Source organism: Cyprinodon variegatus, unplaced genomic scaffold, assembly GCF_000732505.1.
Source record: "Cyprinodon variegatus isolate N-32 unplaced genomic scaffold, C_variegatus-1.0 Scaffold285, whole genome shotgun sequence".
Lineage (NCBI taxonomy): Eukaryota > Metazoa > Chordata > Actinopteri > Cyprinodontiformes > Cyprinodontidae > Cyprinodon > Cyprinodon variegatus.
The window spans coordinates 890,949-916,702 of record NW_015150738.1 but is presented as its reverse complement, the minus strand read 5'-3'; the positions used below and the strand labels follow the sequence as shown (position 1 = coordinate 916,702).

The 25,754-nt window shown below is 37.3% G+C and overlaps 1 protein-coding gene across 1 annotated transcript; it reads right to left on the bottom strand.

Moving 5' to 3' along the window:
• Positions 1 to 3,616: 3,616 nt before the first annotated feature.
• On the bottom strand, positions 3,617 to 25,179 carry spop (speckle type POZ protein). Its single transcript, XM_015383474.1, has 10 exons — positions 25,041 to 25,179; positions 12,870 to 13,081; positions 12,660 to 12,781; positions 12,256 to 12,407; positions 12,017 to 12,144; positions 11,745 to 11,922; positions 8,082 to 8,137; positions 7,302 to 7,424; positions 6,117 to 6,259; positions 3,617 to 5,454 (listed from the first exon to the last, which is right to left on the bottom strand). The coding sequence occupies exons 2-10, from the start codon at positions 12,945 to 12,947 to the stop codon at positions 5,310 to 5,312; spliced, it is 1,125 nt and encodes a 374-aa protein (XP_015238960.1). The 5' UTR covers positions 12,948 to 13,081; positions 25,041 to 25,179; the 3' UTR covers positions 3,617 to 5,309.
• Positions 25,180 to 25,754: the final 575 nt, after the last annotated feature.

Genomic DNA, 25,754 nt, shown 5'->3' with positions numbered 1-25,754 from the left:
ATGCTTTTCGCAGTGTATTTGCAAAGTGGTTTAATTATGACAGAAAAGTCTAATCATATAAAAACATATACCGGTAGATATATATTTAAAAAAAAAATAAATGCATACCATAATCATATATCCTAATGGATTATGGAGTATTAATGGCAGTTTTACAGTTATGTATAAAATATTGCTCATTAACAGTTTTGGTTTCCGACGATGGTTTTAGAAGACTAGTTTTGTCAAATGTTAATTTTTTCTTCATTAATTCATGTATTAAAAACTGACAAAATAAGTCGATTGTCTTACAGATTCTTTATTGTTCCTATTTCAATGCAAGTCCACTGTATTGTATATTAATTTGAATCTTTGACATCTGCATATAAAGTTCACTTATCGGGACAATAAATTCTATTGTTTTCTGACCTAAGCTGATAAATAACACTTTGATGTATATATGTTTCAATTAATAATGGAAATTAAACATTAATACTTACGTATCTTAACAATGCAATAGAGTGTATTTGTATGTTGCAGCAATGCAGAAAAATGTTGGAAATGTCCTTGGGCCGAGGTCAGTTGCGACATCCTTTATAAATAATCATTTAAATTCTTTATGCATCAAACTAATTTCAGGAATAAAGATAAACACAAACAGCAGTTCTTTAATGGTGATTTTGCTTAAATAACACATGAGTAGAAGTGCGGTAGCTCTGCAATGCTTTAGGTGATGATGCACGTTCTTTTGTGCCCTCCTTGATAGGTTGATGATTCACTCTTTAGGGTATTTTGGTTCTTGTTCCACCTCAGTGTATGACTAGTTGAATTAATCCAAAGATTTTGCTTGATTAAAATAAATTCCTAATGTAAAAATCTTCCTTTTTTTCTCTTTACATAGAGCATAGTTGGTTTGATTAATTCTGTTCCTTGAATAAATTGAATAGACTTTAAAATGCCTTGTGTTTACTTAGATCACACTGTCTAACACAAATTATTTTGATGATGTGCAAAAAGCAAAAATAACTAAAGAGCTATTTAAATAATAAATACATTTTAGAGCACTATAATCTACAGCAAGCATCCCCAAACTCGGCCCTCAAGGACCCCTGTCCTGCAGGTTTTAGAGGTTTCTCTGCTTCAGCACAGCTGGTTATGATTGCAGTAGACCAAAAGCCTGTTAATCAGCTTTCAATTAAAATCAGCTGTGCTGGAGCAAGGAAACCTCTAAAACCTGCAGGACAGGGGGCCTTGAGGACAGAGTTTGGGGATGCCTGCTCTACAGAAAAATGTTTAACAGTCCAAATATTTTATGTTGGATTAAAAAATGTCATGTTGTAACATGCCCTCTATGAACCTCCACCATAACATGATGGAGGGTTTTCAGTGCCTGGATGATCTTATCAGGGGTTCAAATGCCCCTGATAGGGTCTCCCAGGGGCTTTGGGTGGAAGATCAGACAAAAAGCCCTTATTACGACAAATTAAGACGTGACTTTGCCCAGTATGACAGAGCTGGAATCTCAGCCTGTAGCCAGGCCTGGGTTTTCGATGGCTTCTACTCTGGAGGGACCCATGTGGAGTTCCCATTGCATGTTAGACTATGGCAGGGCTGCCCTCCATGTTCATAACTTTTATCAGGGTTCCTACAGCATAAGGCAAGTTAAATTCAAGACTTTTTAAGACTTTTTAATGCCAGTTGAAATAAAAATTTAAGACCAAATTCACAAGAAACACAAGAAAAACTTGCTTGCGACAACTTAACCCAAAGGTTTATTTTAACAACCACTGCACCAATGTTTCAAATTTTGAAAAGCTTCATATACAGGAAGAAAGCTAAAAACACACAAATGACAGATATATTTTAACAATTATTTAACTGAATTCACAAACTTGGTTTTAGCAGGGAACAAAACAAATCAGTTTTAAAGCCATCCGAACCAATAATTGGTGAGCCATTTTTATAAAAAAAAAATGGCTTTTATAAAAAAAAAAATAATAATAATAATCACTTTTAACGTTTTATTTAGATTACAAAAATAAATCGTAATAAAAATAATCCTATTTATGAGGTTTTAAAAATTAAGACCTACGAAAGACTGATTTAAGACATTTAATACCAATTAAGGCCTTAGTTTTATTTTGAGGAATTCAATGCCTTTTAAGACTTTTTAAGGACCCACGGGAACCATGTTTATGGAGAGGATTTCTAGATGCAGAAAAGGGCAGGAGGGGATCTGATTTTGGGAGCAGTGGTTTTCTCTCTGCCTTTTGCAGATGATGTGATTCTGCTTGCTCCCTCCTGTCAAGACCTACAGCATGCCCTTATGTGGTTCGCAGCCGAATGTGAAGTGGCCGGGATTAGAATAAGCTCCTCCAAGTCTGAGGCCATGGTTCTCAACCAGAGAAGAGTTCCTTCCTCAAGTGCAGTAAAGCCACATCTCCTCCACATCAAGAGGAATCAGCTGGCGTGGCTCGGACACCTTTGTCGGATGCCCCATGGTTTCCTTCCTTGGAAGGAGTTCCACATACATCCCTCCGGGAGGATGCCCCGGGGACGATCCTTGACTTGCCTGAGAGCACTGAAGGCTTCTCTCAACAGAGCTGGAAGAGATTTCTGTGCAGAGAAAAGTCTGGGAGCCTCAGCTGAGATTGCTGCCTAAAGAACCTGATTCCCTGATAAAATGACAAGAACTAGTACGAATTAGTAAAAATAGATAAACACTAAGAACAGCTATGTTTATTTAAACACTGTTGTAGGAAATGGGGGAACAAATTGGAAAAGATGTGAAATAACTTTAAAAGATTAGAGGATAAATATGAATATGTAACAATTTATCAATTAAAACTGAATAAAAAAATAAACATCTCTGAATTAATCATGTAAACCCAACAGCTAATAGAGCTTGGCCATTGTATGGGAAGCCAAGTAAACATCTTTACGTTGGAGAGGACTGGTTTTCCTTCCTAACCTACCACTGCTTCTACTTGGAAACATTTCTACAACAGGAAAGAGGTAAATAGACAAGCAGAGAGAAGCGTGAGCTGGGTTGAAAGAATAATCTTACAACCCAGCTCAAAGAAAGGAAAAAGTTACGGCTGTAAAGCGGGATTGAATTGTTTTCTCATATTCTCCTCCACCTCTCTAATCGGTAAGCCATCACATTTTACAAGTCGGGATATAAATATCCACAGTGATCAGGGGGAAAAGAAGGTAAACTAAACTAAATTCTTGTATCTCTTTTTCAGAAGAGACAAAGTAACTGTTTGGAAACAGTAGAACAAGGGATTGCTCACTCCATACAGACCAATCAGAGATATGCAGAAGGGAAGTAACAGTAATAGTCCATTCATCTATAGAGTACCTGTTAGTTTTTCTAATCTGAATACATTTACCCAAATTAAAGTCTGGAATCCCCCCAATTTCTTTTAAGATTAAGATTTTGGAAAGAGATAAATTCACTTTTCTGCATCTATAAACAAAGGAGGAGCAACAAAAGCCAAGGTTATATATGCTTTTTCCTAAGCTCTGCATTTGTGAAGGCTGCCATATAACTCAAGGAAAATGTGAAAATGTTATTTCATATAAAAAAAAAAAAAAAAGAAAAAATTCAAGACAAGGTCAGGACCACATTCAATACAAAATAGTTGTGGTTTATTTTTCTGGGAACAAAAAATGGCAACAGCTAAGTGTCACTTCTCAAAATCAGAAATATCTACAGGAAAAGAAACAACGGTTCCTTCTATCATTACCCTTTTCCATCAGGTTGAAATGATAACTTCAAATGTAGAGTCAGGGTTAAAAACTTAAAAAAAATACAAGAAAAAGTACAACCCCTTAAATTCTAGGGTTTTACTTATTTTGTACATATTTAGCATTATTGGGTTTTAATTCATATTAACAAACCTTTTCCATTTTGGCATCATATTTGTTAAATAAATAATGGTTTGGTTTAAATAATTTCAGAACCTGGTAAACAATAAAACCCAAGAACTGACAGAGGGTGTACTTTCTTTTTACAATGACTGTATTCTGTGGTTCAAGACGTTTACTTTGTCTACAATTGATATATTCTGAACATTAAAACGTGTTCATTGCAATTTCATTTCCCTTTAGTCTTTAGGCTGCAAAGAAAAATCTTGTCTGGTCTTTCAGTTTGACAGCTGAAAATGCTCTCGCTCCAAAAACACAAGTGTCTGTACATGTTCCTATGGAAGCAAAAATAAAACGGCTCTGAGGGAAAACGAAGGAAATCTGAGAACATCGACATGTCTGGCTGAACCCCTTCCTGGAGGTTTTCGTCCTCTCCTGATGGGGTAGTTTGGACATTTTCTTGTCCCTTCATGGGTAAGGACACACAAGCACAAATTCCCCCAAGAACGACATCCAGTTGTGCGTTACTATTTTCTCTTTACTTATGCTTCGTTTTTCCTGCCAGCTAAGAAAGTAAAAAGGACCAAGGTGAAGCTCGGACAGTTCTATGCAGGCGTACATGTGTGGTTTTTGTCACTTGCTGATAGATCTTCTTAAAGGGAACTTTGTGGTGGTGGTCCAGCTGGGTTTAAAAGTCCATGAAGCTCGCTTCATTGTGTGCTTGCCTACAGTATTTCTAGGTACTGCTGGTTAAGAGTCGGCAAGGGCTGATTTGTGGCATTAGTGCAACTTTTCCAAGTTTTAATGGGAAGGTTTTGTTTATTTCTTTGCATCCCATGTCTTCGTCTTGACTAGCCCTTGGTTGTCTTCCTTGGGGTGAGGCTTCTAGTTTGTAACTGAAGCCCTCAATCACAGGCCAGTGGTTCCTTTAGTTTGGAAGGGGCTTACTGGATTCCTGTTTTATAATAAAACAGACATTTTTAAAAAATCTTTGCCCTGTACTCAAAAACTCAAAGTTTTGAGCCAGTTGGTGATGGCCGGGTTTGTGTGTCCGCTCTTCATCGGAAATAGACTCCAAAGTAGGAACTAGTGGGACTTCCAAGGACACACGGAGAAAGAGAAGAACGTCAGAACTCACTAAGCCAGAGCCGAGGAGTTAGAGGACAAGGTGCGGCGGGTTTTATTGTAAACAGCAAAGATCCACTTCACAATCCCAGGTTTCTTTCTTTTCCTCCTCCTTCTTCTTTCCTCCATCTTTAAAAAGACTACATACAGCAGGTTCTGGGTGGGCCAGGAGGGGAAGGGTCAGGGAGGCTCTAGGTAGTGTTGTAGGTAACAGCGAGGAGAACGGTTATCCCTGTGTGTCTGGGAGCAGGGGCAGACTTGGGTGTTACTGCTTCTGTGTGTGTATATGTGTGCGAATAAGAGTGTGTATTGATGCTCTTTGCGAGAGGCTGTTAGGACTGTTTGAGGCGCTTACGAGGGGGTCCGAGGAAGGGGCACTGTGCGGAGGCCAAGGAGCGGTAAGCTTCAGCCACCAGGTGTGGATGAGATGCAACCATAGACTTCCAACCAGCTGTTTCCATCACTTCTGCTGCATGGCTGGAGGAGAGACAGAGAGACGCCAAACAATTTTAGTTTTTCTCTTCAGCCCATATTAATGCAAAAATATCCTGCATCTCATCAAAAACCACTCAGTTCCACCTATGGTGGAAAATATAGTTTTTTTTATGCATCAGTACAAAGTTCTGACCAGATTTATTGATGCAACTATCGAGGAAAGGGTATTGCATTTCTCCATTACATTTTGTCTTTTTATGTCCAAAGCTAGCAGTAAATCAAATACATTTTTGACCCATCATCTTCTCCATCCTACACAAAGTCTGTGTGAGCTAGAAGTCTGCAAAGACACGTGATAAGAGTCATTATCACACATCCGTCTGAGGCAACCGAGGAGGTGTCAACAGGCCTAGTGAGAAGTCAGGGTGCCCTGATCCTTCAGGAACATCCGGCCTCCTTTAATAATACCAAACCCACTAGTTCATCGTTACACGTATTAAATTATATCAGTAACTCTGACAAAGACACCGAAGGATGAGTTTCCGACGTGAGACTGAGTAGTGGTAGAGTTGACGATGAATGAAGGAGAAACGAGATGAAACCAACTGACAAACTAGAGAACATGGTGGACCTGTGAGTCCCCATGGAGGTGCTGGACGCCCAATTACATGTGACGAAAGGCTCCTTTCTGTGTGTGAACTCACTAGTTGATGAAATCGACTGCCTGCGTTTTGAGCTGGTCGGCGCTGTGCAGATCGGCCAGGATGAGGATCTCAGCAGCGTTTTCCACGGACAGACTGGTGCACAGAGCGTCTTCACACATGACCTTTAGTCTCTCCAAAGCGTACTGAAAGACAGGGACAACATGTCACTCATTCTTTCAGCTGACTTTTATTTTATGGTGATCAAATATAGTCAAACATTAACAAAACAAGTGGTGATTCGTTAGTTTTATATTAATAAATAAACATTTAGCATCAGCCTAAGAGATGCAGCCTCTAGCTGATGACATAAGGGTGAGGCAAATAATCTCTTTAAATGTCTATGTGGTTTTTATGTCTGTCCAGTTAACATTGTATTCCAATGTTCCAATGTGTTTAATATTTCAAAAAAATAAAAATTAAAGCATGTAGCTTTCATTTAATAACACTCATTTTAAAAATCTGTAGAAATGTACTGACATCAAGTTGTTTTTCCCCCCCAACTTGTTTTAGGCAAGAAAGAGCTTAAAGATTTTAAGATGCAGTCTAACGGTTTTTCCACCTATAAATACAAATGAAATTTAGATTTTTAAATATTAAATCTTTCCTTTAAAGGAGGCAACAGTTGCATGTTCAGCTGCTAATGATGGAGCCTGTCTGTCTTGATATGAAAACAATCAATAATGGTATTGATTATGATCAACCTAAACCCACACCCAACAATTTTTCACTTAAGTTATCCTTTTATTCCAACGCTCTCTGGCATCTTAGCTGCTAAACATATAAATAAAGGGTGTTTATTTATTAGCAGTGTAGAATCTGCATGCATGGAACTGGCACAAAAGAATAACTCACCAAATATTTCACCAAAGCCAATTCTGACTGATGTTGCACACAAAAATTAAATTAAATTAAGATTAAAGGCTTAACTTACTGTGCAGCTCTGGTATACAAACACATTGAAATGAGACTCTAATTAGTTGAAACCTATCTACTATGTATTTTTACATGTTTTAATTGGTATATCTAAAATATTTCAAACAAGAAATATTTTCCAATCCGTTTTTGAGGAATGTATAAAAATGTTAGCAGTAAAACCTCTTCTAATAGCACACAGAACAAGAGAAGAATACTTGCTGCTGAAATTCCTTAATTCCAATATATATTGTATCTGTGTTCCTTAAGTACCTTATCGGCTGCTGCAAGCAGGTCGTCAGCCATCTTGTCCAAGTTTGGAGCCTTGTCTGTGTAAATGAAGCACATCATTTCCTTGAAAACTTCTGGCTCTACGTCGTTGATCTCCACACGATTCTGAAGGAGGAAAAACAGATTTATAACAGTTTGTAATCTGTGCAACAGCCTGTGTAATCAGGTTGTAAGAACATCACAAAGGAATTTTCTTAGTATTTTTGGATGTGGAACCACAGAATAGAATCCTGCTTTAGATCTGAAATTTATGTTGTGCATCTAAGCTTCCTGCATGGTTTCATGTTTTATTCAACATGGGAAGAACAATATATAAACACACATACACACACATACATATGTGTTTGTGTGTTTTGAAATGTAAGAAGAAAAAAAAAAAACATCAGCATTGCTGTAATTGCATTTCTCAGTCAAAAGTGGACAACAGATGGGGAGAAAAAGCAATTCTCTGTTTCCACATTTCTGACAGTGAGGGATGAGTCCTGACCCCAGAGTGCAGCAGGACAATTGCATCTGGCTTCCACTGTCATCTAGTTTTAGCAAACACCTTTGTGTTGCAGCTGTTCGATGGCACCCAATCCTTCACTTGTATTTATTTATGTTGTGAGCGATGGCAACCAAAGTAATATTCCTTGTTTGTTCAACAAAGTTGGTGATTAAATTTGATTCTGCATCTGACTTACTTGACAAAAAGAAAGACATACAGTAATCAGGGAACAAAACTGATTTATTTCTGATATTACTTTGGGGGTGGAAACTCACCTTTTTGCTTTCTTCCATCTCGTGCTCAAACATGGCGCTAAATACAGGCGAACGTGCTAAAATGGGAGAAAAAAAAATCAGTACGTGAAGTTTGTATTTGTGGTTTTTAGTAAACGTCATAAGTAAAATGGTAACTTACTTTTTACCCATGCTGTATTTCTCACATGCAACATTTTTAGACTATTTTTCTAGAAAGGATGTTTTACACACGTGGACGCAATTGTTGCCACCCACAATGGTCACAGAAATACATTGGATCTGACAAAAGTAATAATGCAAAGACATTCTCTAATGATGAACAAAAGAAATTCAGATATTGCATTTAAACCAAGCTTCAACCGAATGATTTTAAAGTATAAACTAATGGAAAAGACCTGGACAAACAGATGATACACCTAGAAAAAACTGATAATAATGTAACCAAAGGGACATGTTAAATCAAGGTGTGTCTGGTGACGTGGTGAGTACCACACTCAACATGGACCAAAAGAAGCAAAAGAAAGAGCTGTCTCAGTTGATTAGAAATAAATTCATTAACAAGCATTAAAAATGTAAAGGCCATTAGACCATCTCCAAGTAGCTTAATGTCCAAGCCAACCTCCCTGGAAGAGGAAAAATTATGACAAATCAGAGACATAATATGAACGGTAACAAATTGTCATGGTTTTGGTTCTGTTTAAGTCTTCTTTTTGAGTTTTCATTTGTTTATTTTCATTTTGAGTTGTTTTTAGTTGTAACCAACTTTATACAGAGGGGGTAAACTCAGGTTTCAGCTCTCAAAAACCCAAAATATAGCACTAGAGTTGATTCCTTCCCGCTATCATCTCAACCCCCACCCCCATGCAGGGGACAAAAACATCTTGCCTGGTCAGCCAGACCGACAATGGCCCCTAATGACCCCCGTTCAGAGACATAGACCAGTATCAGATATTGCAGGATAACAAATAACCCAAACGACCCCCCCCCATTGGTTAGATTTGCATGTTTTCGAAGCCAAAACAAGTTTTTGGGCTACTATATAAACTGTGAATTTAGTGCTAATTCTGACATTTTTTATTGAAAAAGCTTCCTGGATGGGAAGCGAAACGTCTTGAAACTTGGAAACAAAGTCCAGTTGATTGTTTGTTTTTGTTTTTTTTTATCCAAATTACTTTTTTTGGAGTTTTTGGTTGTATTTGAGTTCTTATGTATTTGTTGTTTACTCTCTGTGTGGGTCTCCTCCTAGCTCCCTTCTAGAGTCTTCTGTTCACACCTGTTCTTTGTCTGCTAATTAGCTCCCTCATTGTTTCTGTCTCCCATATATGCACCTCCTGTTCAGTTACTCGTTGCTGGTTCCTCTTCGTTTCTTGGCTCTTTGTGTGTTTTCCCTGATGTCCCCTGTTTTTTTGGTTGTCTGTATTTTGTGTTTGGACCTTGCTTTTATTGCCTCAGATCCTGCATTATATCTACAAGAAACCACCTCAGCTTCAGTCTCTGCATTTGGATCTTCTAGAAACCTCCACAAAACCTGACACAAGCGAACACAGAAAAACTTCTAGTTTAAAGAGCAGATTTCAGGTTAGAGGCTCACTTTTATCAGAGTTCAGTTCAAAATCTGTGATAAATTGGTTTTTAAATCAAAATTTATTTGAACTATTTAGGATTTTTGTGTTGATTTTGTAAGAAAATTTCAATTTCGTGTTAAAAACAGTCATGTAGAGAGCCTGTTTACTGCTTACATTTAAAGCAGTGAACCATGGATAACAATGCTAATTTGGACTTTAAGTGTGTAGAACTACACCTATGCTGGAGCACAACCCTATAGTTATGAGCCTGTCGCATAGCCAAGAGAGCAGAGAGAGAACAGGGGGAAGAATTAACTAATTGCTGTTTTGGAAAAATAGCGTCACTTCTGACAGCTTTTCCTCAGAGGCATTTTCCTCCTTTAGTCCGGCAGCTTACTACTATTTTTCTGACCCACAGAAGTAATTCTGGGAGATTTTGCACTGTGATCTGATGCTGCAATGGTAAGCAGTGAGAAACACCAGCTGACAGTAGGGTAATGTCCATTAATTTTTGTGAACTGCCAGAGAAAATAAATCTGGTTTTCTTCCCTTTATTCAGTTTCTTCAGCATTTATAGTGATCCCACTCACAGTTCCCAATCAGCTATCCAACAGGGTGTACCAGATGTCCTGTTCACTGAGCCGTGAACCGTGAACTAGGGCTAGAACACCCTTGGTACCTTAGTCCCTCTGAGGGAACAAGTTTAATTAATTTCAGCTTCAATCAGCAGAGTTTGTGCAGCTCCCGAAAAGGCAAAATTTGACCATGTTTATGATTAATAAACTTCTCCCAGACTTACTTACACGTCCACTCTGCCCAATAACTACTTCTGTCTTTATATAATGTGTCCATTCTCAGCCGGTTGTCTCAACCAAATGTTTTTTATGGCTTCATAATGAGAACAAAGATTATTAATTCAATTCCTTTAAACCCTTTGTTATGGTCAGGTTTAGAGCCTGCATAATATCAGGGAAAATCTGAAGAAGCTGGTATTTGCCAAGAATAATTATAAAAAAAATAGTGGATGGAAAAAATGAGGTAGAAATTGATACATCAACAAGAGAGAGAACCAGAGCTTTAAGAGGACGGTGAAGTAAAGTTCATTCAAGAGTTTGGAGGAGATTATCACAGTGTAAACCGTAGCTCTATAGAAGAATCTATCCTGAGACGTAAATCAGTAGCTTGGTCACAATACTATATGTATATAAATTAATCTGTCATAATATGATTTAAAAATCAGTCAAATCACAAGTTTTCGATTCATATGATGCAATATAATCTGCCCAACTAACACACTTATTTATCTTTAAAGGCTAAATCAGAAGACAACTCTGCTATGATTTGATTATTTCACTGCTAAGCTCTTATAGGCGATTAAATCAAAAGCATTTTTTTCTAATTTTAACACAAAATAATATTAATAATACATCACCTGTTTACTAGGGCCTCTTTACTTATGAGTTTCAAAATAAATATGCATCTCACAAAGATGTGGATTGTTAATAGTTCAAAGTATCGATGTGGACTGATGTTACACCCCATTCAGGACCAAGGATACTTTTTTCTCTTGTTTCAAGCCACTTCTGAATGCAGAACCTCATGGCAAGAGTTAAAACACAGATTTGTTCTGTTTTCCACTTTCCTCTTTTGAATAGAAGTAAATGCAGCCTTTAATTTGGTAACTCAGGTCCAAAAATGTGGGGGAAAGAATCCAAGTTTCCTGAGGTGTTTTTTCACAGTCGGGGATGATTTGTGGAGCCATACCAGCTGCTGCAGCAGGTCCACCATGTTTGATCTGATGTCTGTGAAGATCTGTACCAGATTTTTTCTACTTCCTACATCTCTCTGTTGTCAAGCTTATGAAGATATTGACTTCATCTCTTTCTGTAGGCTGACATTTTTTAATTAAAAACCCTTTTTATTGCTCTCATGTAATGTTCTAGTTTGGGGGAAAATTTTTCTAACAGTAAGTGAAAATGATCATTAATAGAAATTAAATCCTAAACCATCTCATTCTCTCTGTATTGAATCCATTTGTTTCAATTTTAGAATTAAACTACTGACCTTTTTGACAATACTTCAATAACAATGAGATGCCTCTGTTTATGGACCGACTTACCTGCAAGTATGGCTTTATGTGCCTGAAACTCCTGCCCAGCCACACAGAGGGAGCAATCTGTGAAGCGAGAGTTCTCCCAGAGGCCACCCAGCTCGTCAGCTAGCCGGCAGTCAGGTACCTTCACCATGTTCATGGTGTTCTGACCAGATATGTTGACAGAGTCCTGCACAACACTCACCTGAGAAAAATAAAGACACTTAAATACAACGAAACTGCTCTGTGATGAATTATACTGAAAAACAGAAATTATGGGCGAGGAGGGGGTCAGGTACCTCACAAAAGAGTGTCAGCTTATCGTCAGGTAAAAGTCCATTTGCCTCATCGAGGAGGAAATCTCTCCGGATGAATTTTTTAAAACCCCAATCTTTTCCCTGGACAAAGCGATATGCCCTCTGGCTTTCTGCAGAGAGAAAGAGATTTAAGAGTAAGAAATAGTATTAAAAAAAAGACGTAAGGTCTTAAAAGGGCAATAATGTCTTAATAATGTCTTCCGGTTATAGGCTTTGCCTACCCATGGCTTTGGTCTCCTCTCCCTTGGCGTTGAGGATGGAGAACTTGAACTTTGCTCGCACCTCCGCTTTGGGACAGCTCACCAGCAGGAGGTACAAAGAAAGGTAATCTTTGCTTTCCTCGTCCAGGCCTTTGGGATTCACTCGCAAACACCTGATATCAAATAAATACGCAGTTAGAATCTTGTGTTGTGTATTGGTGCTTTAAAAGCGTTCTTGATAAGGATATGGTGGAGAGTTGTGTCATTATGATGTAGCTACAGTGCCTTTCAGGAGCCTTCATTGTCCTGGGATTTGTCATTTTGGAAGGTGGAGTTTAAAAGTATAAAGAACATGTTTAATTTGCTGCCTAACAAACATGTCTTCACCCTCTGCTCTGTGTTTTAAAACAGGTTATTTGACTCACCATTTCAGTTTGTCGTTGGCCCCAGAAGAGAAGGTGGAACTCTTGATGACCTCGCCCATCTCCTCTCGACAGAAGCTGAAGTTGTTGATGGTCCACATGTAGGAAAACTTCACCACTTTGATCTTTTATAGTAACAAAGCACATAGCAAGGTTAGAATTACTTTACAAAGCTGAAGTTAGAGTCACTTCTGACGCTTAAAGTCATGTTACCTGTGTGTAGCACCAGCTCTCAGCAACTGGCCCACTGGACATCTCAGCGGGGGGAGGGGGACTCGGGACCCTTGACATTGCCAGCGTGACAGAGGATGATGCCGGACTAGAGAGTGAAGAGGAGGAGTTGGAATGTAGCCCTTCCAAAAAGTCAGTGTTCGTCCCTCATGTCCATCTGCATCAGGGAACCCCAGCTGGAAGCAGGCTGTCCTCTTCAAACAGAAACAGATCAATAGTCAGTCATTCACAGGCAGTGCATCTTTCATTAAGATAATACTGAATTTATGTTGCAGCATTAGATAAACTTTCGCTGTCCCACTGGAGAGCAACAGTTGATCTGCGGTCCTGGGTTTTTTTTCCAAGATCAATAGGCGAATAAGTGTCAAGAGTTTAAGTATAAACAAACAAGGAATTAGAAAAGTTTAAACGCAGGTTGCTAAATCTAGGTTTAACCTGCATACTGGAAAAAAAGTATTAAATTAGGACAAATGGATCATGATCAATCAATTATTGAAATCATTATCAACTAACTTAGTAATCGATTAATTGTTAACTGGACTATACACTGTAAAACATGCTTTTAGCTGACAGAGCAACGTACTTAGAGCAGTAATTATACAAAGATTACAAAAAAAAAAAAAAAAAAAAAAAAAACAGATTTAAACATTTTGCATTAAAAAAAATTGTCTGTCAGTATGCTCTATTCATAACTCCTCAAGTCGAAAACTGTAAATTTCACCTTGTTTAATTTCATAAAAAATCTTATTTAGAGAATCTTTGGCAATCCGCTTATTACTCGATTAATCAAACTGTAATCGACAGATTAATCGTTTTGAAAAATAATCATTAGTAACAGCCCTATAATAAATAGAAAATGAATTTGATTAAGGGATGAGAAACAAATGAACAACAAAACCCAACAGCGTTAAGGTAATAATATAACATTTTCAGAAAATAACACTTAACTCTTCTAAACTGGAGTTAGATTCGAGCATTAACTAATGAATATGGCCGTAGATTATGATCATATTTCACTGGGCAGGAAACTGTTTAAGAGTGATAAATAGTTGCGTGTAAAAGGACAAGAGGAGAAAATTCACTGCAAGCAGAGCAAAACACACACCACACAAAGCTTACCTTAATAATTATATACTAACTTTATTAAGAGATGTATAGTCTAAATGGAGGAATAAGCAAACCAATTTAGATCAGTTCTGACAGATTCTGAACTCAGGTCTCTAAAATTCAAGAAAAGCATTTAAAACTGCTTATGTTTTTGTAAATGTGACTGGAAGTGATGGTTGGAGTCATCTGATTGCTCCTAAGAAAGAAATCAACACAGAAAAGAACTGAAAAGACAATGTATATATCTATACTTTGGTACTATACTCTGTATTTTTGACCCAACCTTTATATAACATACAGGATCTATTGATAAGGATATCGACACTGATCACCCAATAGTTTAAAGTCAAATATTAAAATCAGGATCACAGCGAATTGATCCCTTTCCTGATTTTTTTTTTAAATAGTGAAACTAAATACAACTAAGTGAATAACTTTTAATTTTTCACCAGCTGAGATGGAGAGTAAAGACGATTGGGGAAGAAAGCAAAGAGGAAGAAGATGAAAGGCAAAAGTGATCTTAGAGCAAAATGAAAAATCAAGAGGGGAATGAAGGATGGAACACCATCTGTGGAACCATTCGCCAAGATAGATTGATAGAAAAAGAGGTTAGAGACAAAAGGAAACCAAAGAAAGGTATGAAAGTGAAATCAAATACAGAACTGTGTCTAGATCACAGTAGTGAGAATGTGTTCCGCATTGAAAAGTTGGGCTTCCAGAGGGAACAGAGTTAAAAGGGTTAAGCTTCATCTATTATTACTGTATATATATCCCCAACTCTTACAGCAGCAGAAGCAAATCGTAAACTAAAACGTTGTTCATCTTATTTTTTGATGGTACATCCTGGTCGAGGAGAGCAAATTTCATTTAACAACCTGCTACCAACCTCTGCAGATTTATTTATTTTTAATCAAACAATATTTAACAACGCAACCTAAGCATGGCATGTTTAGCATACTGGGAAAACAGTTCCATGATTCTAAAACAAAAAAATTAATAAAGATTTTTTTTAAAAATCGTTTTGCAGAAAAGGAAGAACACATAAAAGCTGATAACACAATTCAGAAAGAAATGAGAGAGCAGAACTGTTTTTTTTGTTGTTTTTTTGCAGAAAGGGAAGAAAACACTTGACTGCCAGAGCATAAAACCATTTTTTTCATATGGCACATAAAAAGAGTCCTTCACAGAATTAAGAATGCTTCAGACTTGCAAGGAGAGTTTAAAGAGAAAATGTTAAGCTTGCTTTCCTGTCACGGTCTTTCCTGTTAGAAGTTTGCAACCTTTCCAAACTTTTACAAAAACCCTGTTAGGTAAAATTAAAAAAGTTAGTTACACAGCACAAGTATTGATTTGTCACACACACTACAATCAAACCCTGTGAAAAAAAGCCATCTTTTATGGTTAGACTTTACATCCAAAAGCAAAGTACAGCCACATCTCAAGGTCAGTTATTCTTTATTAGGGCTGGGTATTTTCGCCAAAGTCCTGAATCGATTCGATTTTGATTCATACAGTTCTAAATCAATTCAATCTGTTTTTACATTAATGAAAGTGGTTCAACTGTGTTTCAGAAAACTCATGTATTTTGTTTTTTCCCCGTCACATTAAACACAAAGTGCAAACTTGTAAATCAGACAGTTTAAACATGAGATGCGAACAAAACTGTCTCAAAAGTCCAAACTTGTTTGTGAAAAGTAAAAAAGTGAAGCCTCACGAGCAAGCAGACGTGACACAGCAGACATTCATGAGCTGCATTATCTTCAATGCACAAACCACATTTGCAGCGTTGTCTGTAACAACTAAAGGGTGTTTGCTGCTCAGCCCCCATTTGTTAATGTCTTCAGTCAACCTATTCGCTATATTTGCAGCTGTCTGGCTTAAAGTAATCTTGAGTGCATCTTTCCTGCTTATTTGAATGTGAACGCCATGTGGGTGACTATAAAATGAATCAATCTCATTCCCTAGACATCGATTTTGCAAAAATGTACAGGAATCGATTCAAAATCGATTAAATCGATTTTTTTTATATAGCCCTAGTCTTTATGAAATCTGACCTCTATTTAGGGAGCCAGCTTATCCATTTTGTCCTGATATACTTCCACTTCATGCACGTAAACAAATACTTTCCTTACCAACTATAATATTATATATGGCAATAATTTTATCATGTGTGTAAAATCAGAAATGGATAATACCAAAATCTCTACATTACAGAAAGAATAACATCTAATCATCTATTTGTTTTCTATAAAACATATAGATGATTGGTTTTGACTAGGGCTGCAACTAATTTTATTTAACTAATGTGTTTATTTATTATTTTTCAAAATGATTAATCTGTAGATTATTTTTTAGATTTAGCAATTAATAATTGGATAGCAAAAGGCTCTTTAAAGATGATTTTTCATTAAATTAAACCTGGTGAAACAAAAACTTCTGGATAGAGCATATTGACAAACGAAAACATTTTTTTTATCTGAAATGCACAATATTTATATATTTTCATACAGCTTTGGTATAAATACTGCTCTAAGTGGGTTGCTCTTGTCAGCTAAAGTCATGTGTTAGAGTCTCAATACTCCAGTTAATGATTAATCGATTACTAAATTAGTTGACGATTATTTGAATAATCGATTAATCACGATTAATCCAATAAGTTCTTTCAGCCCTAGTTCTGACCAATAAGGGTTTTTCTTAAGCTAACCGACTGACCTCCTGCAGATATAGTTTAATAGAGAATTATAACATTTCCTCACAGTGGACAAGAGGGCAAATATGTTCAGAAGGAAAACTGAAGCATGGTTGATATGAAAGAGTGCTAGCCTCAGATTAAGAGCTAGTTTTCACCCCCTTGATAATTTGACATATAAACATAGTATACTGTGTTATTACACATTCAGGTTTCCTTTTAAATAATAATAATAATAGATAAGGACTCCCTGTTCCGCAAAAGTAAAACAGTGCACATTAGCCAGTAGGGGCGCAATAGTGGATAAAACTTCCAGGTTTATCCACTTTGGAGCAGCAGGTTAAAGTAATAGTGGAGGATTCTATGACATTTTTTTATATAAACTGCCCTCTCCAAAAAAATAAAATAAAATGCACATGTACAACCCTGCACTCCCTCCCGAGATGGACAGCCTATTAAACGCACGTTGGAGCGCGCAATTAACAATTAGGAGAGTCACTTTTTTTGACGATCCACCTGGAAATGGTATTCATCTATATACTTATTCAGTAGAACCAATGTCCTGTATTTATAGAACCATTATTTATCCTGCATGTGCTGCTATTGCACTTCTGCACTTCTCCTAAACTGCATTTTGTTGCCTTGTACATGTGCAATGACAATAAAGTTGAATCTAATCTAATCTAAAAAAAAAAAAGAACATCCTCCACTATACCTTTAAGATGTCCTTGATCTACATGCAAAGACTAGGCCAAACTCAGTCCACTAGATTAAATCCCATATCAGAGAACTAAAATATGTCTGATCAGGTAAGGGACATATCTTTTATTGTTTTTGTTTTTTTGCCTAAAAACAACTTTTACCTCACAGCTCTTGTGTTTAGGGGGAGCTCAGACTGCTGTAAAGCAGAGATCTGAGTCAATGGCTCATTCCCTAACCTTGAAGTTACAGAGGTGAGTTTTTGATGATAGCAGCCCGCACAGAGTACCAATATGCACCAAGCGCTGTATATTGACTTGAAAATAATTTACTCATTCCACTTCATCTGAGAATGGGTCGCAAGGGCAGCAGTCTCAGCAAAGACTCCCAGACTTCCCTCTCCACAGACACCTCCTCCAGCTCTGCTGGGGGAAACTCGAGGCACTCTCAGGCCAGCTGAGGGACACAATTCCACACAGACTACTTCATAAGTAGTCTGTGTGGAATTAGCCGATTTAAAGCAGGACCAGCCTGATTGATGACTGGTTGGTCAAGAATTCCAAGGATCAGCTTTTGGAATTAATCAGAGAAGGAGCAATATCTGGAAAACTGGATTGTTTTGGTATTTGGCTTACACCGACATGTTCTTGGCAGCTAAAACCTTTTTTGGTTGAAAAATTACAATTTCAATACTAAAAGGTTTAAAATACTACAGCAGATATTCCCACATTTTCTCAATTAAAAGTGGAAAAGACAAAAAAAAAATCCCAAACCAGCAGCTAAAAATATCAAAAATATATTTGGCGAAAGTCAATTTGCTGGCGCCACTGAAAGTGGTTCATTGCTTTAAACCACAATCCCAACCTCAACAGCTTTCAAGTAAAAGATAAGGAAGTGAAAAAAGGAATAACATTAAAAACAGGTTATTCCGGTGGAGAGGAGAGTCAGTTTATATAACAAAAATGCCTAAACAGTTTCCATAAATGATTATGAAAAAAGACGATTCTAATGCTTAGGTAAATCTACAGTGACGTCCACCCACTACTCCGACACAAGAAGTGTTTATTAAGGCCACTGAACAAAACCTGATTCATTGGTTGAGTATTGCAAAGCGTTTGTGGACATTTCTCAAAAAGAAAGTGACAGTGAAACTAAAAAGATTTGCATACTACAGATAGAATCAATAAAATCCAGTTTTAAATGAGCAGGGCTACATTTCATGTTAAGATTGGTCCAGAAAACTTTCAAGATTTGCTACTGTTTTTGGAGCAAAGCCCATAACAACCAGATTCAGAAAGAGAAAAACCCAAAACTTCTGATCTGAAGGTAGAAAAAAAAAGAATCTAACAAGTAAAGAAATGTGAATTTTGAAAACATATTGGACAGAAAAATACAGTCATGTTCTTTTCATCGACATTTCACTCCCCTCACATGAGAAAGAAGAAATCAATCCCAGCTCTAAATTAAAGGCTGAAAGGATAAAGGCATTTCAGAGCGCAATTTCCAAGAGAGATGAAAAAATTGCAACCCTTGTCAAAGTGTCAGTGAACACAATGTCTGTTTCCAAAGCTTCGGTCTTTGAGGACTGCAGTAAGCAACAGTCAAACCTTAAAACTGTAATTGGTACAGGGGCCGGGGATCGATAGCAGCGAGCACGTTCGGTCTCAGTGGAAGCGATTTCATATTCTGCCCTTGGTCACGGCGCTTCTCCTTTCCTAAAAACTCAATCTCAGTGAAGTATGAACTATTGATTTTGCTACAGCGATCAGCTTGCCTTGGCAGCCCCACCCCCCTCCTGACTTTGTGTGGACCTACAATTACAGCGACCAGGCAAAAAAAAAAAACAAATAAAACAGAAAAGCATTAGCAGCCAGCCTTCACCTCCTGTGTGTACTTCCAAACTTAAACCCTGCTCTTTTCACCACACATGGGAGGTTAAATGGAGGAACGACCCCAATGCATATCTAATGTGTCCAGTCACCTGGTTGGGACCAGCAGTAGTCCTCTCTCTGTTGACCTCCAAGGTTAAATACTCCTGCAGGACATTTCAAGCTCTATAGAAAAGTTTTTTTTCATCCTGTGTGTTACATTTAAGGGATTACACAAGACTAAAATTACACCACATATCTGCATCCTTTGTTTTTTGCACTAGAATATAAAATTCTGCATAATTTAAGGCTGAATCTTCTTATGTAAATATAGATTATTACAGCAATATATAATTAAAAAGACACATGTATCTGGGCTCCACTTGGAACAAAATGTTATACCGTTGTCATATAACCGCCTAAAATAACTGAAATCTTAATAGTTACGTCTGTTCCCCATTAAATTATTGGCCTTATTTCTAGTAAGAAACATAATTTGCACTAGTAAGCCATCGCTTTAGGCAGTAGAGTGGGAAATGTTGGAAAAAAGAGGAAACTATATGTGTCTGACGGGACACAGGCCGTAAATAATTGAACTTTATTAATCTCACATTGGAGAAATTAACCTCAATTTCAAATGCTTTCCAAAAATCAATTATTAGCCATATACCCTGAAGAAGAATTCCTACTCTTTTGACTTTCATGTCTGGGTAAAGCTGTGTTTTAAATGAAGGTAGAAATGTTTATCTAACATTATCTGATCAAATTATCTATATCTGCATTTATTGTTTCTCCATAAGGAATAATGGCAAACTGCTAACTGGAGTTTTGCCTTTCTTTAACAAAGTGTTTTCCTCATGCCTAAAGTTTAAACTAACTGCTGTCATGTAGACCAGTTCAAATGAGCTGTGATCACTGCAGCTCCTCCAGAGGTAACCTGATCCTCTTGGCTGGTTCTCTTTTTAATGCACATCTTTCACAGTTTACATGGATGTAGACTTTCACGCTTGATACTTACTTTCCCTTTGGGGTCAGTCAATTAGTTTGCATTAAATTCTAGATAAAGGATTAGAAAAAGCTCCATCGGATGTTTAACCCTGAAAAAAACTCTTCCACTGCATTTTTTTTTTTTTCATTTTGTGAAACAAGAGTGTCTAACCAATGAGAGAGCTGGTTACAGCTGAGGAGCAACTGTGATTGGTTTAACTGATTTCCTGTGCGCTCAGGGAACAGAAGGGTTACAGAAAAGATCAAAAGATTAAGTAAAAAGAAAATGCAACTGCAAAAAGTTGTATTTTGCCTTTTTAAAAGTGTTATTTGGAAAAGTACTCATAATCCATTTATTAATTGTGGATTTAAATGTCCATTTAGCGATAGGATTTGAAAATACCTTTATAAATTGCAGTATTTAGTGATGAATTAATAAATACATTTCCCCAATTCCTCTTTAATACTTTTCTTTATTTATTAGAAAACGCTTTTCAAATTGGATGATTTAACCGTTAATGTCACGTTTTTCTTTTTCAGTAACTCCCCTGGTCCTCCATTAGGTGGACTATTTACTGATTATGTAAGGTTTTGAATGTTCACATGATGTTGTTTATTGAATTGCTTTTACTCCTTCATGCTGTGGAAACTGTGACGTTCTAAATTAAATTGCAAAATGACAGTGAAGATATCTCTGGATTTTGAATTACATTCAATTTAAGTTAGCAGAATAAATATCAATGGCTGAAATCTGCTTTATATTTGTATGATGGTTTATCTATCCCTGTGTCTGTGACATAGCAAAATGTGGAAAAGAACACGCCTTTGATGCTGTAAATATATTACCCTTTAGAATGATAAATCACAGCAATACAGAAGTCACTTCTTCCAGTCAATATTGATTTAAACTCCACCATCTATGACTCAAAGTAGGCTTGTTACTCTCTAGTCAACTTAACAACCTTTATCTCACTACTCTAGTGCTACTAAAAAGAAAAATAATAGGTATTCTCTGACCATCAGTACATTTCTATAAAAGAATATGTAGAAAAAAAGAAAATAGATTTACATCTCAAAAAGAACCCTGCCATGAGTGAGAAATTAAATTATTGAAAACTTGTAAATAGAAAACCAAATTTTATTAAGTGTCAAAGCCTCAATCTGTTGCCCATACGCCACAACAGGCTGAGGTTAGGAGGGTTAAGGTGGACTAAAATATGTCGTTCTGAGTTAAGGGCTATTCATCACTATTTTATAAAAATACTCAACTGTTAAATTAGATCAATTGTTAAGCTGAGAGGCCAAAGCTGCAGTAAAACCAGACTGTTGTGTTTCTAAAACAAGCAGGAAGATGAGGTGAAAAACATGAGCCTTAGCACAACTTTTACACTATCTCAAAATACAGTTTACCCTGTTTTTGTATTATTTCACTTTACCTCCTTATATGCATAGACAAGTTCTGTTTAATCAAAGACTAAATTATGATTTTTAAGACATTAACTACACTTAAGTGTACCAATTCTTCATCCAACAAGGCCCTGTGATAAAGTTGCTTGAAAGTCTAAACCCCAATTTAAAACTAGAAGTAAACTCAGTATAGAAATAATCAAAACCTCCAGAGCCAAATAAAATAACTTGAACAAAATAAATGTGGAATGTGTTACTACAGAATAACTACAGATAAGCAGTTTAAAAACACAAAATGGAGGAAATATAAATTAAAGTACTGGATAAAACATAAAATCCAGGCACTCTCCTAAACTGCTGATTCAGCTTTTTGTTGTGTAGTCAAACTTTAAGGCAAACGTTTGAATTTTTCAACAAGTTTTTTTTTTTTTTTTTTTTTTTTTTATTTGTCTTCGACGTAATGCAGAAACCTTGGTTGACTTGTAAGGAGTAACTCAGCAGCATATATAGAAGTTAGAATGGAAAACTCTGAACAATACAAAACGTCAGGCTATATCAGCTGTAATACAAGACTGGTTATTAAGNAATCCAGGCACTCTCCTAAACTGCTGATTCAGCTTTTTGTTGTGTAGTCAAACTTTAAGGCAAACGTTTGAATTTTTCAACAAGTTTTTTTTTTTGTTTTTTTTTTTTTTTTTTTTTTTTACTTTTGGGCTGTTCAATCACAGCAGGGATAATCCGTAACTCAGCAGCATATATAGAAGTTAGAATGGAAAACTCTGAACAATACAAAACGTCAGGCTATATCAGCTGTAATACAAGACTGGTTATTAAGTTCAGAGAGGAGGCTAAATCAAAACAGCTTCTAACAGCTGCCAAAGTGAGTTGAAATCTCATGTGTAAAATCTAAAATAGGCAAATTTCTTCAGTCCTGTCTTAGTGATTTAACCCAGTAGGAGCTTCGTATTGATCATGCTCAGAAAGCCATAGCTAAACAAATTATAGATATTATAAGAATTACATAGGGATTTAGGGATTAGGTCGGACGTTCAGACACAGCCATGAGGTATTTGCTAAATGAACAAAAAAAAAGTTGGTGGCTTTAAATAAAATAGCCAGGAAATGTTTTATTTTGGCAAACGCCTCATTCGGAAGGCCTATGTTGGAGAGGACAGTCTGGCTGGTTGAACCTTGGCTTAAGGAGGAGCAGTGTGTTTTTCATCCTGGCCGGGAAACATAGGACCAACTTTATAATCTCTGCAGGGTTCATAAAAATTTGCCCAACATGGTCTACATGGGCATGGCTGCCCACTGTCATCGCTCCTGTTCATAACCTTTATGGACAGGATTGTGCAGCCAAAGTCCAGAGGGGGTCTGGTTTACCGACCAGCAGATTTTTTTCTTACATTCTGCAGATTATGTAGTTCTGCTGGCAGGCTCGGACTGGTAATCTGTGATTCCAGGCATTTGCCCGGCGGGCCGGTCCAAATTTCAGCGTAGGAGGGCCGGCATTACTTAAATCATACCGGCCACACTTACTCTCCAGCCGAAGCTCCTACCTGTCACAGTAACTTGCATGCAGTATATATAGGCCTTTCTTGTCATGCACATCCTTGTGAGGGTTGGCATATGGTGCAATTTTCTATATCTTCAAACTGTAAAATCCTTGCAACAAACTAAATTAGAAAAAAAACTAAAATGCTTTCTTTAAACCAAACTACAATGTTCCTCTTATATTTGGCAAATTTATGTTTAAATATTTTGCAAAAATATGTCACGGTGCATGATGGGGTTTTGCATCTAAAGGCCAACGTTTCCGGTCCTACGTGTATTGTTGCCAGGTTGGGATGTTTCCCAATCTGGCAGTTAAGGATGGCCGTCTATGGGTAAAAAGATTTATGGTCTAAGAGATCCATAGACTTTGGTTCAAATTGGCAGAGATTTCGTATATCCAGGCGGTTTATGAACGGGAGGCAGTGACATCTGGCAATCCTGCTGATGTGGTAAATGTGTATACGTAATGTGTTTCACATTTGAGACGCACGCATTTGACTGGGCCGGTGTGCACGGAAAAATGCCAGGGCCGAAAATCCTTCCCAGTCCGAGCCTGTCTGCTGGTACCTTCCTGACAAGATCTACAGAACTGGGGTGGTTTGCAGCACAGTGGGAACCACCCGGGATGAGAATCAGCTCCTCCAAGTCAGAGGCCATGGTTCTCGATCGGAAAAAGGTGGCTTGTCCTCTTCAGGTTTGAGCGTTTAATGACCCCAGGTGGTGGTGAGTCCAGTTCTTGTGTCAACATTTATAAGGAAGGAAATGTTACCTTTTAGGCTCAAAAGGGGGGGAAGTTACTATCTGAACCAGCTGGGGTTTTGGGTACAAAAGGGTTATTCTAAGGCCGAGTTGGAGAATAATGTATGCAAACCTCCCAGATTTTGTAGCTAAATTTGATCTGTAAAATACACAAAGGATGTTTGTGAAGAAGAGATGAAAAACCACACATTCCTGCTTCAATTGAAGGAATTCAAGTATCTTGGGGTCCTATTCACTAGTGAGGGGAGTATGGATCAGTGTGGCTGCTGCTGCCATGATACAGGTTTATGAATTAGTAGATTCAGCTTTTTTTTAAATATGACCAATAGATAACAGAATAGATCCATCTACATAATAAAGGTGATAAACTGATAGCTGTGCTTCAGTGTATTTAGTGATTCATACTAAAATTCAACATACTATCTTCCTAGAACCATTAAACCTGATAGCAGAAGAACGAGTCAGTTATTTAGAAGCTTTGTTAGAAATTACTCAAGATGTAAAACACTATCATTCAAGCCCTAACATAAACCAATAATAAACACATAAAGATGGAGTTTTATAATGTAAATAAAATGGCAGGAAGTCTCATTTCTGATATATAACATGAACCTCAGGCGCAACTTACATGAAAACTAATATTTTATGTATGAAGTTAGAAATGAAAGTTAGTCTTGTGACGTTTTAAATTGAAACATACTTTGTAGTGAGTTATTGTAGGCGGAGCAGGTAGTTAACTGCCAACAACACACACTGCCTATACCCTTAACCCCGATTTAAAACACCAACGAGGACTAAGGGAGCAATTAAAATATAAATCTAATCAGAAAAGACGGTGTTTAACACTGTTAAAACTACACAAATCCTATCTATAATCCATCGTGATCTAACGGTAACATGGCAGCTAATTCCATCGAGCTAGTCTGTTAGCCTCACTCCAGTAGCAGCTAACCCGAACTAAACAAATAAGCTGGGGATTTGGCCACAGAATCAAATAGGTACGATTAATAGTCTTCAACGTTTGATTGAACGCCATAACCCATAATGTAATTTGCTTGGGGGCTCATGTGTAGAAAAACTCACCGTTTTTGGAGGATCCAATTAGAACGTTTGCCGACCGGGGTTTTCTGTTGTTGTTAGCTAGTGATTCTACAACTGGCAGCCCTCCATAGTAGCGTAGAAAAATAGCGCATCCTGCTGACTGGGAGAAAAAATACACCCCAGTTTCACATGAGAATGCAGTCTTCTTCTGTGATGTTTAATGGCGGTTGGCAAACAGTTTAAAAGCGCACTACTGCCACCTACTGGAATGGATTGTGGAACAAAATGACAGTATACTAACAAATAAATAATTCCACATTTCTTCCCGGTGTTATACCGAGAAATGCATGCCTGCCGAGAATTGCGTCCCTTCTCGCGGGAGCGCGCATCACTCTAAACTCTCGCAAAACTCTCGAGAAAACTGACTGAAGAAGAGGAAACTTTTAAAGATATTCTTTACATTATCACGTTTCTTAACCATGTAAGCCCTAAAACGGTGGATTTTATTTCGCAGATTATTTCAATAAATACGGTTTGACACCTTTATTGAGACATACTAGTCGAACGTTTTTCAGTGTGTCTCTGATGAAAATGTTCTCTGCAGCAAGTTGAAAATTCCCCGATATTTCTTTTAACACTATAATAGCTTAAAGTATGACAAATCAGAGGAACATTATCACCCTTAACTGCATTTTAATTGTTCCTGTGGTACACAGACAATGGATCTCGGCGGAATCTTTGCCTTCTTTAAAAGTT

What these genes read in the sequence shown, in the direction of transcription:
- spop (XM_015383474.1), bottom strand. Translation starts at nt 12,947, where the DNA reads ATGTCAAGGGTCCCGAGTCCCCCTCCCCCCGCTGAGATGTCCAGTGGG. An exon ending in AGATGGAAGAAAGCAAAAAG is followed by an intron (nt 7,425 to 8,081) that starts GTGAGTTTCCAC and finishes TTCCTCCTTCAG; the next exon opens with AATCGTGTGGAGATCAACGA. An exon ending in GCAGTCGATTTCATCAACTA is followed by an intron (nt 5,455 to 6,116) that starts GTGAGTTCACAC and finishes TCTCTCCTCCAG; the next exon opens with CCATGCAGCAGAAGTGATGG.